The sequence below is a fragment of the Carettochelys insculpta genome, chromosome 16, assembly GCF_033958435.1.
Source record: "Carettochelys insculpta isolate YL-2023 chromosome 16, ASM3395843v1, whole genome shotgun sequence".
NCBI lineage: Eukaryota > Metazoa > Chordata > Testudines > Carettochelyidae > Carettochelys > Carettochelys insculpta.
The window spans coordinates 20,189,698-20,205,414 of NC_134152.1; the positions used below are offsets into that span (position 1 = coordinate 20,189,698).

The 15,717-nt window shown below is 43.4% G+C and overlaps 1 protein-coding gene across 1 annotated transcript in view; it reads left to right on the top strand.

Moving 5' to 3' along the window:
• The window catches only part of XYLT1 (xylosyltransferase 1), a 378,932-nt gene that overhangs the window by 184,237 nt on the left and 178,978 nt on the right, over positions 1–15,717 (top strand). Inside the window, exon 3 of the mRNA XM_075010845.1 lies at positions 4,590–5,109. Within this exon, the coding sequence (XP_074866946.1) occupies positions 4,590–5,109 (520 nt within the window). The remainder of the gene's footprint in view (positions 1–4,589; positions 5,110–15,717) is intronic.

The following is a 15,717-nucleotide window of genomic DNA, read 5'->3' on the forward strand; positions in this document are numbered from 1 at the left end:
TTCTCTCTGTTACTGATATTTTAATTGTTGATGAAGCATGATAATAACATCTGGCAGACTATAGGAGAATACTAAGGCGTGTATGCCCATGACAATGGACACAGCATAGTCAGTGGCAAGACCTTTCACTGCCCTCCTCTGCCCCCATTCCCTGTAGGCTGGACAAAGATACTACCTCTGAGATGCATCTTCATACCCCAGTACAAACAAGTTAATACTGCCCCTCTCATGTAGTTAGTGTCCCTCTCCACCCCCGACATTACTTTGTACATGATGATTCAATTAAAACATCTCTGTTATGTACTATCATTCTGACATTATCCTTCAGGAGGGGTCAGTGTGTTCCTCTTTTCTGTGGGAAATGGTTGTATACTATCCTTAATATCAGAATGTTTTGGTACCAACTTGCTATCTGGATGTGTTTGCGTAAGTACTTTGTGATTGGTAGTTCTTAGGAATGTGTGTTTTTGCAGTATTAGCTTTGTTTTTCCAGAGCAGGTCCTGTGGTATACCATGCTTCTGAGACAAGGGTTTACGTCTTACGCTCTCTTTCTACCACAAATGGAAACAAGACAACTATCAAACATATGAAATAATAGCCAGTTTGTCAAAGAAGCATCAGTTCAATAGAGATGTCTTCAGTAATAAGCTTTACATTTATTGCATTTGTCTTGCTCTGTTTGGTGCTGGCTTCTTTCTTGTTGAGTCATGTGCAGGACATTTGAAATGAAGACGGTCCTGGGAGCCACTTACTGATAAGGTCTAGGTCTGGCTTTGCATTGTTATTAAATCACCATGTGTCCTTGGGCAAGTTGCTATTCTGTTCCTCCCCTCACACTCTATTCTGTTTAAAAAATATATATAATTTCTTCAAGGAAGAGGTGTGGGAAATAATTACCCAGCATTTGTAAAGTGCTTTAACAATTAAATGTGACGTATAAGTGTTAAGAATTATTAACTTAATTAATTACCCTGAGTGCACTAGTCAAACTAACTAGGTTTAATTAGACTTACCAGAAGTGGCAAGAAAACTTCAAGAGAAGCCCTACAGGGAAGTCAGTACATATTCTTGAAGGTAGTTTCATACCAATTTCCCACCACTTCCTCTAGCTGCTGGTAGCATTAATAAAGGGAGACACTCTCTGTTCCTGGGGCTAAAAATTTTATTTCTCACCTACTAGCTTGAGGGCTAGTAGATATTAGGGTGAGAAATATCCACTCAGCCATAACCCATGCAAGCTAAAGGAATAAATCTGTTATGCTGTGTGTTTAACTGTACAGTAATGTACTGTCAATCAGCTTGCCATTTAATAATTGTATTAAGCTTACATCTAGCTACTGCATGTGCCTCACTTTTGTGGAGCTGTTATTCCATTCACTTCACTTTTTTTGTTTTCTTTCAAGGGATAGATCATCTTTTCTCTGTTATTCATTTTCTCTGATCACTTATTCCTCTTGTATCCCCTTTGCTTCACTTTTACTCATTACCCTCTGTAATGTTTATCTCACATGCATTGTTCTCCCATGTCCTAAATATATATATGTACACACACACACACACACACACACACACACACACACACACATCCTCTTTCTTAATCAAAGGACCTTGCTTCCTAGGAGAGATTATCCCAGAAACACTGGGGTGTTAAGTACCTCACTACCATAGTTGGCAGTAATGTCCCAAGACTGCCTATACCACCCAGCGACCGGGGAAGCTGGGGGATGCAGTATGGCAGATACTGCCCTTCAGGTGGCCAGAGAGGATTGGGCTGGAGTCAGGTGGCTGAAGTGGTGGGGCCTTGTGGGGGGGTGGGGAGGTGGGGAAGGGTGAGGCCTCAGGAGTGGAAGGGGTGGGGCTGGGGCTTGCTTTCTCCAACTGGACCATCACCCACTGCCCATGCTGACTGCCATGGACTTTTCATGGAAGTTGAGTGCCTCACTTACCTTCGTATTTTTGAAAATTTGGCCACCCACATCCGTGCAATATCTCTTCCTGTGCCTTTTCCGTCTATACCCACACCCATGCAGTGACTCGGTGTCTCAGACACAGAGCTTGAAAAATGTAGCTAGCTAGCAGCCAGAGGACTAAACTGTAACAAGGTCCCCACTGAGTAGGCAGCCATGTGCATAGGCACTGAACCCCCAGGTGCTCTGAAGTTCAGGCAATAATGTTAAAGGAAAGAGTGGGTACTCAGCACTCACTGTTGTTTGATGGTGCCTCTGATCAGCTATTTGGCCGTATGTCCCCTCTGCATTTCCTCTCACTGCTCCCGGTGCAGACTTACAGGCAGAATGGTGCAACAAGAAGGAGAGGACAACTGTTGGCAGAAGTAATTGCAGTAGCACAAAGAGAGAAGACTCCTTGAGCTCCTAACACCCACCCTATGAAACTCTAGCAGTCTCAGGCTCCTCAGCCACTTAGCTGATCCTGAGACCACCTCCACTGAAACTCCTCCATCCCCTTAGTTTACTTCTAGACAGCCATCACTGTCTTTCCAAGCCCCCTTCCTCCCCTCCCCCGACACCTTAGTAGCATCAGGCAGCCTCTAAATACCTTAGCACCCCAGGCATCTTCCAGCAACCTCAGGCACACATCCACCCACCTTCCCCTGTCATCCCAGCACACAGTTCCCAAGTTGAAACTGGTAGAGACTGGGTGTATTTGACCATGAGCTGAAGTGTACCAGGATTATTTACAAATATGCAAATTCATCATTAAATAGCTTCATAAATGTCAGCGTTGGTGCTGCACAGAATTTGGCAAATGTATTTTACTAATCAGCGTAACGAGAGAAGATACATCTATGAATGTAAATTCGATTTCGTCACCCTCTACACCTATTCACTTCTAGAAAATGTTTGTATGAATGTAGCAGTATATCATTTGGAGGAGGAGGAAGAGAAACTGGGTGTGTCCTGACAGCCATGAAGTAGGAAACACCCACCATGCATCACAGAGTTTCACTGAAGTTGTCTAGTGTGTAAGTGGTGCTCAGAATTCTACGGAGCTGGATAATTTAGCCCACCTTATAAGATCAGTACACAGAGGTTTGACTATTGAGTAATCAAAGATCAATACACAGGGTGTCAAGTGATTCTGATTTAAATGGTTCTTCCATCCATCCCACTGTGCAGTCGACCAGGTTCATTGTGATTCCCTAGTCTCATTTCCTGTGAATCATCAGGTTAGACAAACACCTGTCAGGGATGATCTAGTTCAATGCTCTTTGTAAGCTGAGGACTTGGGCAGCCAACCAGGAGACATTCAGGTGCTGCCTAGTTTGTTAACAGAGTGTCCACAGCTGTCAACAGCTGGCAGCATGTGTTCATGTGGTGGTGCACATCTACATATGACTTTATTCCCCCATGGATAGGAGAAATCAGAGGGACCACTGGTCAAGATAAAAAAAAAAATAGCCATAAATGTAAGATGGTGGAGAGGGTGACCTCCTGAGGTAGCTTCCAGTCCTGTGATTCTCTTAGCCAGAATTGAAGAAAGAAACTGGAATTAATAAACATTTATGTTGATCTGTGTTGACAAATTTTTTGTTCCTCTTTCCAGAGATATTTGCAATATAGAATACAAAAATGTAGGAGTTTTGGGTAGGTTGCATTAATGTGTGTCATTTACAGGCAGGATGGAGTTATGCAGCAAATGGATATTCTGTACATGATTAGGAGAGTTAATGATTAATGGCATCAAGAAGGCTGAGCTGTTTAATGCTTATTTTGTTATAATGTTCACTAAGGCTACATTTATACTAGAGCGTTTTGAAGACAAAACTGGGGTTTTGTCGACAAAAATCATGGAGCAGCTACACACAACCAGTAAAGGGTCACGACCAAATGTTGAAAACCACTGCTTTATTCTGTGCAGCCAATAGGACTGCCCAAGGGGGAAATCACCTCTGAGTGGTCCAGATTTTGGAGCACTGACTTTTGTGTAAATGTAGTCCCATTGATGTGATTTGAAGCTACTAAAGGATTTGACTCCTGGGCCGTGTTTACACGTGCCCCAAACCTCAAAATGGCCATTTGCGTGACCATTTTGAAGTTTATTAATGAAGCGCTGAAATGCATATTCAGTGCTTCATTAGCATGCGGGTGGCTGCAGCACTTCGAAATAATGAGTGTGAGCTCATGGGAATAAGGGGACTTCGAAGTATGCGGGGTCCTTTCGAAAAGGAGCCCCGTCTGGACGAGACGTGCTGTGGCAAGCCGCGTCAATTTCGAAGTGCCGCGGCTGCCCGCATGCTAATGAAGCGCTGAATATGCATTTCAGCTCTTCATTAGTAAACTTCGAAGTTTGGGGCTCATGTAGACGTAGCCCTGTTTCCTTTTAGTCAATTGGAGTTTTGATTATAATTTTAATGGAAGCAGAATCAAGCCCCACAAATATGTGCCTCCCCCCTGTGGCCTGCTGTATGGATTCCGAGTGTGTGTACTGCAGTCTAATTTGTGTATTTTCATGTCGTATGCCTTTTCCCTCGTCTTTTTAAGTTGACTTTACTCTTTAATGTAGAAGTTGCATGTAGCATGATTTAAAAAGTGTAGTAACATGCATGTAACTTTCCCCCCTTTTGTAGGATGGTTATTTTTCCCATCGGCCTAAAGAGAAAATGCGAACAGACAGCAATAATGAAAACTCTGTCCCCAAGGACTTTGAAAATATTGATAACAGTAACTTTGCTCCGAGGACTCAGAGGCAAAAATACCAGCCTGAGCTGGTAAAGAAGCCTCTTAGCAAGCAGCAGGAGCACTTGAAAAAGAAACTAGAGCAAGAAGAAAAAGTGAAGGAGAACTCACTCCTGGGGAAGAACTCCAATGAAATGCTTCAGTTTAGCCACCATGCTGTAAAGAACAGCAGCAATCTGAAGGAGATTCACAGGTCTCCTAGACAGCACCATTTAAAAAAGAGTGGAAATAGCTCCCCTGAGATAAGATATGACCAGCCACCGAAATGCGAAATATCGGGCAAGGAGGCAATCTCAGCTCTGTCTCGGTCCAAATCCAAGCACTGTCGGCGGGAGATTGCAGAGATATACTGTCAGCACAAGCAAGGAAAGCTGATGCCTGAGAAAGTGATGCGTTTCTGTCCCCTGGATGGTAAGTCAAATAGGTGTTAGTGTGGAATATGCTACAACACCACGGGGCGCGGGGGGTGGGGGGGCGGGAATTTTATACAGTTAACAGCCACTTGACTCAGTACAGTAAACCCTCGACTTTACGGACCCTGATTTAGTGGACTTTGGGAACTACAGATGCCCGTTTCCCCCCACCATTGTTCCCAAAGTCACTGAGGTCCGTAAAATCATCCCCCCACCCCAGCTTCACAGCGGGGTGTCTCCAGCCACACCAGCAGGGTCCCAGCCATGCAGCAAGGTGCAGCCGCTCTTCCAGCTTTTTCAGCTTTGGTGAGTGGCTCCTGTTTTTTTGGGGAGGAAGGGGGACTGGAGCTGGGGGAGCCTGGTGGGGTGGGCAGGCAATAAACCCTGGCACACTTAACGGACTTTCAGGAACAGCAGACACCCCCCCATTAGTCTGTTAAATTGAGCGTTTACTGTACAGTAAAAGTTACCATTATGCAGTAAAGTGTAATGTTACTTTTCTACTTTGGGTCAAAGAGTGAGTATCTAAAGATTTAACAGAGAATTACGCAGCAAGCACAAGATTCTTGTTAAGTTTATATTGGATGTTCTGCTTCAGTTTTCTTCCAATAGGCCTTTTCCATGCAGTTTTAACCAGTTTTCAAACTGTGATGCTAGCAGCATTTGTGGTGTTCCCTTATAGAGGCTTATCTGTGAGAGGATGTTTGTTCATTCCACATGATTATTCAACAAAGGAGATATATGTTATGTGGGGATCGGGGAGACAATCACAGTGAACTTTGGCACCTTCTGCCAGCCAACGAAGGGACAGGATTGCTGTCTGATGCCACGGAATGGAGAGCTGCTGGATAGAAGCTGTTAATTTTGAGGCAGGAAAAGGATAGCAAAGAAAGTATTTTGTGGCTCAGTTGTTTTTAGCAAAGTCTTGGTACAACAAATACGGTTTTCAAAGCTCATTAGTTCCAAGCTCCCAATCCAAACCCCGTAGCCAAAGACAAAGCTTTGTTTTGTTGTTTTTATTTTCATGTGGGATCAGATTTGTGGCTTGTTGCACACAGCTTGCTTTTGCGGGAGCGGGTGTGGGTGTGTGCACACTGAATTTTTTTTATGCCCTTCAAGAAGAGCTCCTCTCCTTTCACCATTTACTTAACCGTGAACTATCTATAGCTTAAAGGCCGTGTCTACACTAGCCAAAAATTTTGAAATTGCCATGCAAATGGCCATTTCGAAGTTTACTAATGAAGCGATGAAATACATATTCAGCGCCCCATTAGAATGCAGGTGGCCGCGGCACTTCGAAATTGACGTGGCTTGCCGCCTCGCAGCTCATCCAGACGGGGCTCCTTTTCGAAAGGACCCTGGCTACTTTGAAGTCTCCTTATTCCTGTCTGCTCATAGGAATAAGGGGACTTCGAAGTAGCCGGAGTCCTTTCAAAAAGGAGCCCCGTCTGGCTGAGCCACACGGCGGCGAGCCGCATCAATTGTGAAGTGCCGCAGCCGCCCGCATTCTAATGAGGTGCTGAATATGTATTTGGCTAGTGTAGGCATAGCCAAAATGTATTTCTTTACTGCTGATCTGCCTGTGAGCACAAACGTTGCTGATTGCTGCAGTAGTATTTCTATAACACTGCTAAGGCTCCTATCCTGTAATCCAGCACTTCAGTGCTCAGGGTTAAGCGCATGCTTAAGTTACGTGCTAGATCGTAGTTTAAAGTTGTAATGGTCAGTTTAGGGCTTGAGGGCTGCCCATGAGGATTTTATGAGGCCCATTTTGTTTACCATTGCCTACAGGTAAGGTTGCCAGATTCCTCTGGTTTTGTTTTGGAGTTTGTGGGATATTTTTTTTTTTGTAATTACTCTCTCACATTTGCAGTCACCATCATGGTCACACTATTGCTCATCTTCACTGAGTGGCAGAGTATAGGAAGGTAGGAGACAGGATAACAGAGCTTGTAGAAGAATCAGATTGTAAGGAGGTGTTGGAAGGAGAGAGTGGAAGCATGGCAGATGGGTAAGAAAGGAAGGTAAACTCAAGAGCTAAAGAGAGAAGAAAATGAACTAGAACTTGATTTCAGTGGCAGGCTGAATTATGTGGAACTCTTTCTCAAAATAATTCAAAAAAGCGTTCTGGCGCAGGTTAAGGCAGCTCTCTGCACACTGGTCATTGGTGCTCTATACCTAAACCTTTTCCTGATAAATCATACAAAAATAAATCTCAGATTCAGAAATTGTAGACTAATAGTGATTGTTAAGGCTTGTCTTCTAGTTTGCAGCAGGCTGGGATATGACTCTACCCCACAACAGTGTATTATGGATTAACTGTCATCGTTGGAACTTGCTGACGCCCAGTAACTGTTTATTCATGGTGACAAGTATCAGAGAGGTAGCCAGCTTAGTCTGTAGCTTTGAGAACAACAAGAAGTCTTGTGGCACTTTTTCGACTAACAGACATTTTGGAGCATAAGCTTTTGTGGGCAAAGACCCGCTTCATCAGATGCATGAGTGCAGGAGTGGTTGTCAGCTCTGGCCCTCCCTTTTACTGGGACCCCACTCTTTAAATACCGCTCTGTTACCACCCCCACACTCATGCATCTGATGAAGCTGGTCTTTGCCCACAAAAGCTTTTGCTCCAAAATATCTGTTACTCTGTAAGGTGCCACAAGGCTTCTTGTTGTTTATTCATTATTGTTGTTCGAATCATGCTTCAAAGAAGTCTAGCTCGGAATGCAATAGTGGACTGTTAATGCACTTAGCAGGAGGGGCCACGTGGACAGTTAGCATGGAGTAGAGTCATACCTCTGCTTGTGAGAAACTAAATGTTTGCATAGACAACCCCTTTGTAATGTACACAATCTCTAAGATAACTTGTGTCTTGGCATCTATATCACAATCAGCAATAAAATATTAGGGTTTCTCTGTTCGATATATGTTTCTATTTTCTGGCTTAATGGTACCTACCTGTGCACTTGGAGTTGTTCCGAGCAAAGAAACAGTGAGATCAGTCATTGCAAATGTCTGTTGTTGTTGTTTCCTTCTTTTCTTCCTTTCAAATGCACCTTTTGGGTGTGGCTTTGAAAGACAGCTAAGGTGGTTCAGCATCCTGAAGCACCCCACTGTGACTCCATCACCTGCTTGCTAATGTTTTTCCCTGTGACTTACTGTAACATTCCAACCTCCCACAGCAGCTTTAGCCAGCCAGCATTCTTATCATCAGCTAGCCCCTGGAATATTTCCAGGTTCAGTCTTTAAATATGGAATTTCCAACACATACTTCTGACCAAGGGTCTGCACAGGCATCTTTTGTCTTGGTCCAATAATAATTCTCTATACTCAGTTACCTAACAGAGGGTACGGATCTTGCAGCATATGACATAAAATTAAGCTTTATGTTTATAATACAGTGTAGTGAATGATAGCCACATGTTGACTGGTAATTGATGAGACTATAGGAAATACATCACTAAGATTCTGACAGTCAGTAAATCATTGGATCTATTTTTATTTGCAAAATGAGTGGATTCAGTATCAGCTCAGGCATGTTCCTGGATATCTACATGAAGAGACCCCCATACTCTCCCCCCAGAAAACCCCTAGACACCCAACAGCTTCATAAAAGAGGTGTGCAGGATGTATATTAAAATATAAGGCACAGACAAGCCATTGCTAGGCGTCTTCAGATTAGCAGGAATGCCCTGAAGATGTTTATTTGTCAGCGATGAAGTACTTTCTTGCACGTCTTCACCAAAGCAGATGGATCCTAGCAGGAAAAGCTGACTTTTCTTTGCCTCAAGATTGTTCCATCCCGCCACACTGATAGCTGACCGTAACCATTTCAAACCTTGCCAGTTTCTCCTTCAGATGGCAGTCCATGTAGTCTCTCTTACACATGGGTAAAAAGAGCAAGCTTGGCAGTACAGCAGTGAGGAAATGAGAGGAAGCGGCTGCATAACTGGTGAAATGCTAGGTGCTAATGCAGAGGGTACACACGTTTAATGAGTGCCAGAATTCCCAGGCAGCTTCTCAGCTGGGAAGTCACACACCTTTCAGAAGAGGAATCTTAGGGGTCCAGGAAAGACATTAGGCATGCGTCTACACTCGCATTCCTCTTTTGAAAGAGGTATGCAAATGAGGTAAATCAAAAATGCAAATGAGGTATAAATTTGTGTATTTGGCACCTCATTTGCATATTCTAATTTCGAAAGAGCTTCTTTCGAAAGAAGAAAGCCAGTGTAGACACTGCTCTTTTGAAAGTGAACCCCATCTTCGAAAGAATCCTTCTTCCCTTTAAATAAGAGAATAAATAAATAAAGGGAAGAAGGATTCTTGCGAAGACAGGGTTCACTTTCGAAAGAGCAATGTCTACACTGGCTTTCTTCTTTCTAAAGAAGCTCTTTTGAAATTAGAATATGCAAATGAGGTGCCAGCTATGCAAATTTATACCTCATTTGCATTTTCAATTTCCTCATTTGCGTACCTCTTTCGAAAGAGGAATGCAAGTGTAGACACACCCAAGGAGTCAAAAGTGTGGCCTCTCAACGCCTTATGGGATGTTCATTACACTGTGCAGGAATAGGACCTACTTAGATGTTCAACTGTTTGCATTAAAAAGTTAGCCTGTTTTTTTATGAAAACAAAATTCATGGTCTCTTGTATTTTAAAGCTTCATTTTTAAGATACATGTCCACAAAAATGTATTTGTGCTGTGATTTAATACACCAGTTAGATCAGACCTTTTCTTCCTTTTATCCTAAACTGGCTGTGTTGTGCCCTGATAAACATCTGTGCCATCCCTCCCAAGAGGGGGCTCCATGAACCCACCATAGTCCTTAAAGGGGTGTAAGCTTAATTACTTAACATTTGTAAAGTGGTAGCCCTGAGCTCTTTGAATCAAAGTATGATAGTGCTGCTATTACTGTTTGCTTGTGCAGAGCTCTTAACATTCACCACATCAAGAAAGCATTGTGCTGTGTGTCAGCACAAGTCAGACATCCTGGGGATCAGTCTAAGCGTTCAGCATGTCAAGTGATATATCCTTATGTTTGCATAGGACGAAGATTTGTTATCTGTTTACAAGAGAGCTGTGAACTTTAAATATTTATGCATTGGTCTCACCCATTTGTTACGTCAGTGCATAAAGTTGTTTAAGACCTATGGGTTCCATTGAGATGTCATCCAGAGTGCAGTTTTCTTGGATCCATCCATAGGTGCATAGTTGTTCAAAGCTGCAGATTAGTTAAATGTGGCCATCAATCATGGCATATGACTCCACTGAGCAAGACTGGCATAAATTCTAAGTGCTGTTTATCAAGACGAGCAGTATTTTAGAAACTCGTTTCTTATTTTGAAGTATTTCATTATGTGCAAAGACAAGAAGTATAGAAACTCAAATGTAACCATTTTCAGTGTATTATGGAAAGGACTGTTTAAATATACAGCGTCCTCCATTGCTACTTCTCTGAAATAAGTGTGTTCGCTGTGTGAGAACAGGAAGAGAGAAGCTCCATTCCAGCTGCGTACCATACGCTAAGGCTATGTCTACACTACAGCCATCTGTTGACAGAAGTTATTCATGGAAGGTATCTTCCGACAAAACTTCTGTTAACAGATCACGTCCGCGCACACAAGCGGATCGAAAAAGTGGTGCACTCTGTTGACAGAGAGCGGCCAGACTCTCTGGCCTTCTCTCAACAGAACGGCCAAAAAGAAGCTCAGCTAAAAGGGCTGCCCAGTGAACCGGAAGCCCTGTCTGTCAACAGAGGGTCCCCTGGAGTGTCACCACGGCCTTTTTGTCAACACAAACTGCCAACAAAGGTGTTGCTCCACGTCACAGAGAGGCAGAACACTGTCAGCCAAAGTGCTGAGTTTTGTCAACAGACTGTTGACAAAACACATTTTGCGTGTAGACGCACTGTGAGTTTTGTCGACAAACCCCGGTTTTGTTGACAGATGGCTCTAGTATAGACGTTGCCTTAGTATGACTGAAGCAGCAACATGGAGTATGAGACTTAACATGTCACTGAATTATTCAGCCCGGTTAGTGTGCATAGTGTGTCCCTCACTCAAGGATTACAAAGAATGGTGACAAACTTGGGAGGAGCATGGGGAGATGTCAGAAACTTGTGCTATGATATTATGCTGTTGTGGGGACCAGCGTAAGAGGCAATTTGAGGAGCGTGCGGCTGTGGTTTGTGCACACTTTACTTTGCAGGGAATGTTTAGACAGTACAGGGATGTGTTTTGATGAGGAACTCTCTAGGAACCGCCTAGACTTGCTGAACTCGTGCGGGGTTATGGTAATGAGCTTCAGGAGTCATGCCGTTCGCAATCCTGAGAAGCTCATTTTGCCTACGTCTGCTGGCAGCAGCGCTGGGTGGAGCACCGTGTAGATCTAGCCTAACTGTCAAAGTTGCATGTCCAAATACACAAAGAAATTATTCTTAAATTAACATATCGAGTGTTTCTACTCTTCATTCATAACCTCCACTTGTAAGAAGACTCCTTCAAAAGTCTAAATTGCTGAATTTTGCCTTTAATAGGTTCTCAAACAGCATTTTCCTTACTTTGCCTGCCTGTGAATCTTGACAATTATCCATGAAAATATTTTTTCACTAGCTTCTGTGTGTGTGTTGAAATAGATGCTGGTCAAACTTCAGTGCCTTTTTTTAAAAGGTGCCAGTACTCAGCCAGCTCCACGCCCCCTCTCCACAGCCAATTCCGTGGCTGAGGCTGCAGAGGTGTGTGTACACTCAGTACAACCTCAGTGCCGGCACAGAAGAAACACTGTCAAGATTTCTCAGTAAAATTCTAACCCTTCCAATCCCACACACAGATAATGCAGTTTCAGGCACCATAAAAAGGATAATTGTGGAAAGATTGAAACTGTGGTGTGTTTGTTTGTTTTTCCTTGATAATCTCTTCAGGTTTGTTGGATTCTGATAGTGTTCACGCTGATTTTTTCCCGTGCATGTGTGGAATAAATCTTGTTATGCACACAGAGGCGGCTGCAGATGTGTATCACCAATAAAACCCCATGGCTGCTGGCTGTGGTTGGCTGAGGATGCGCTGCTAGTCTGCTGGGCAGCATTTAAGTCTCCCCGGGTGGCTGCTCAAGTGCTCAGTTTACGGGGAACACTTGAGTCTGATCTATTTACACATCTACCATATAGTTTTTGGAATTTAAGTCTGAGATTCCTGTTGGTTTGCGTGTCAGTGTAAAAGTTTGCTTAATGGATGGCAGATCACTCCCTGCATGATTGACACCAGCTCTGAGTCATAAGCAAAGGAGTGTTGTCACATGGTATCTAAATAATTTCTTCTCTGGTCCATGTCATTCTTGGTGTGAGACTCCACACAGGTCTCTACCCTTGCTTATTGATTGCTGAAATTTAGTGCTCCTTGATCCTGGTTTTTGGCGGCTGAGTCCGGATGGACATGTAATTTGTTTCCGTTTCCCCTTAGAATTTTTTATCATGCACTTTCGATTACAGAGAAGCCCCTGTTAAAATTGGAGAGCTCAGAGCAAGGTTGGTTTATATCCCTTTGGCTCTTATGCCATCTTTGCTCAGTTTATAAGTCAGAACAGGTTTTCTTCTACCTTCAGCGCATGGGTAAACTGGCTTATAAATAAAATAGAAAAAAAATATCAAACTGACCTCTTTCTGTGTCATACATCAGCACCGAGGGAGTTCTTCCCAGATCAGGGTGTTTCTTAACTGGCTTCCTGACTGAAGCTGCTGCTCTGTCATGTATTAGTGAAGCCTTCAGATTTTTGATAAGATGCTAAGGAACAAAAGAGTCCAGTGCGCAAGCTTTGTCTAGAATGTGCTGATTGGGTACCATAAATTAATGGAGCACTTTCTGTTGAATAATATATAGGTATAACAACAGTTTGTACTTCTACAGTGACTTTTATCTGAGGACTTCAAAGAAAGAAGTAAAACACTTTGTGATCACATGACTTGCTACTAAGATTCAGCCTTTTTTTTAACTATACAATTGGAGATACACATCTCCTAGAGCTGGAAAGGACTCTGGAGGTCATCTAGTCCAGTCCCCTGCCCTCTTGGCAGGACCAAGCAACATCCATGACATTTATTTGTCCCAGTCGTGAAAAGGCCTCCTCAAGGACTGAGCTCACAACCCCGGGTTTAGCAGGCTTATGCTCAAGCCACTGAGCTACCCTTCACCAGGGAAGGAATACAGCAGCAAAGTCAGAAATGTTGGAACAAGTCTGTACAAGTGCTATGGGAGATGAAAGAGAATTCCATATCCAGTTTAAACTGAGGGAAAGTAAAGCTAAGAAGATCCATAGGTAGCTTAGTTAGCACTTTACCCTTTGACAATAAAAAGGATTCTGTTTAAATGCTAAATCCTTATGCTTAGTTGATACATACATATTGACAGCTAAATGGACAGCTTTGTTTCATTTTTACCATGTGCTTTTGACACCTTTGATTTTTTTACAAAATTTAAAGGGTATGGGACCAATTCCACAAAAATTACTGGATCTGTTTCTGGTTTAGCCATTGCAAGCCAGAGTCATTACCGAGGCTTCTCTTCACGCCTTTAATCTTCTAGGCAATGGTAAATACGTTATGAGGAGTGTAAGCTCTTTGAGACTGGCACAGATGAACCAGTGAGTATGCAAACCCAACAAAACTTTAATTTGCTGCTCCACAGATGACTCCTGTTGCAATCAATTTACTGTGAATAGACTAATTGCAAAATAACCTTAATTGAGTAGTTATCAATGAACAACATCCTGTGGAACAAAACTGCTTACAATTAATAGCATTTAAGCTATAAACTATTCTGTTGTACAGAGCTAAAGATGTAATTACACCACATATGGAGATTATGTTCATTTCTGGAAACCTTGATGCCAGTGTTTGAAGGGTAGTTTTGGCTTCAAATTACAGCACTTGTATTTTGTGCTAAATAAATTTATGACAAGATAAAGAATCTGAATCTCCTTTTCTTACATCAGAATGAAGTCAGTGGAGTAGCCCTTGTGTAAATATGGAGACGGTGGAGAAGAATCAAACCTCACACAATATCAACTGGACCATTGTGTGTGATAAAACCAACCCAATAAAACCATTTATCCCGCTATATGATAGAAGAAGAATATAATCATGCAAATAGTCTTCATCAACTCAGGATCTAATGGCCTCTTGTGCAGGAGAAGGGAGATAAAAATGGTGGAAGTGTTCTCACAGCTTGCAGAATGGGGCAGTGTTGTCTCTGCATGTTCCTTAGAGATTCCAGCAGCTACTCTGAGAGATGCCTGGGCATTTAGAGCTCAGCAGATCTGAAGGAGGTGAGCTTGTGGCAAGACAGACTTGGGAGTCTCGTCCCAAAATACCAGAAAAAGTACCACTCCACACACACATTGTGTCAGCACTGCCTTGTTTGGGTCTCCCCTTTCCCTTGTAGGAAAACATCCTGTGAGAGAGGGGAGGGCAGCTGTCACTGGCTAAGCAGTGGGACAATGAGCTTTGTAGGTCTTAGTCTCTGCTGGTGCTGGAAATCAATGCAGGGGTACACGGCCTCTGTACAAATGACCCTCTTCTCCTTCAAGTATTCAGAAGTACGTGTGGCTGATAGGACATGGGCAGGTTAAGGAAGCAGTGCCATGTTTCCTTACTATGAAAGCAAATATAAACCTTCAGTCTCCAGGAAACCACAGCTCCTCTCCCCCACAGCCAACTGAATGATGATTTTAAGCTTTTGGGTGGCATGGAAGTTTCAACATCAAACACCAGGAAACAGATTTTCAAAAATTGTTTCTTTTAAGGAAATGCTAAGAACAAGCAAAGTACGTTTCTAGCAACAAGAGCAGAGGGTGGAAATAGACTTAAGTTTCAACCACTGAAAATCCTGTTGAATTGTTGTTTTATTAAATGTCAGCTTCTTACAGAGCCTTGGCATCGGGGGAAGGGTAAATATAGAAGGGATATAGAAGGGAAAGGACTGTAAATGTCCTGGGGTAAACCTTAGCTAAGAGATGGGGGGTGCTTAGTGAAAACTTTGGTAAGAAATTACTGTGTACACAGGGCAAGTCCTAAATAATTGGAAGCCCTGGCAAATAAGGGTTGCCAGATGGGGCAGAGTGGGCAGGGGGTGTGCCTTTCCGGCTGCTGCTCCCTTTTGTGGGGGGTAGAAGTGGGGTATATCTTCCCGGCTTCCGAACCCTCCGGCCAGGCCCTACTGCACCCCCGCCTGCCCACAGCACGCCCTGGCCACCAGGCTACTCAGATGTGGCCCTGCCCCTCTCCCATTCCCACATGGCAAGCGCCCACTGGTTTCAGCCCCACACAGGCCAGTCCATTTCGACTGCTCCTAGAAGTAGGTGGGCCCAGGTGACCGCCCAGCTCATGCACCCCTAGGACTGGCTCTGCATGTATAGAAGACACAATGGCTACATCCACACTAGAGCAATCTGGTGACAGATGTTACAGTTGGAAAATATCTTCCAACAAATCTTCTGTTGAGGGATCATGGCCACACACAAAAGCGGATCACTCTGTCGATCCACACTTTCGACAGAGAACGATCAGACTGCCCGGTCACTCTCTTGACAGAACAGCCAATGGTAAACACAGCA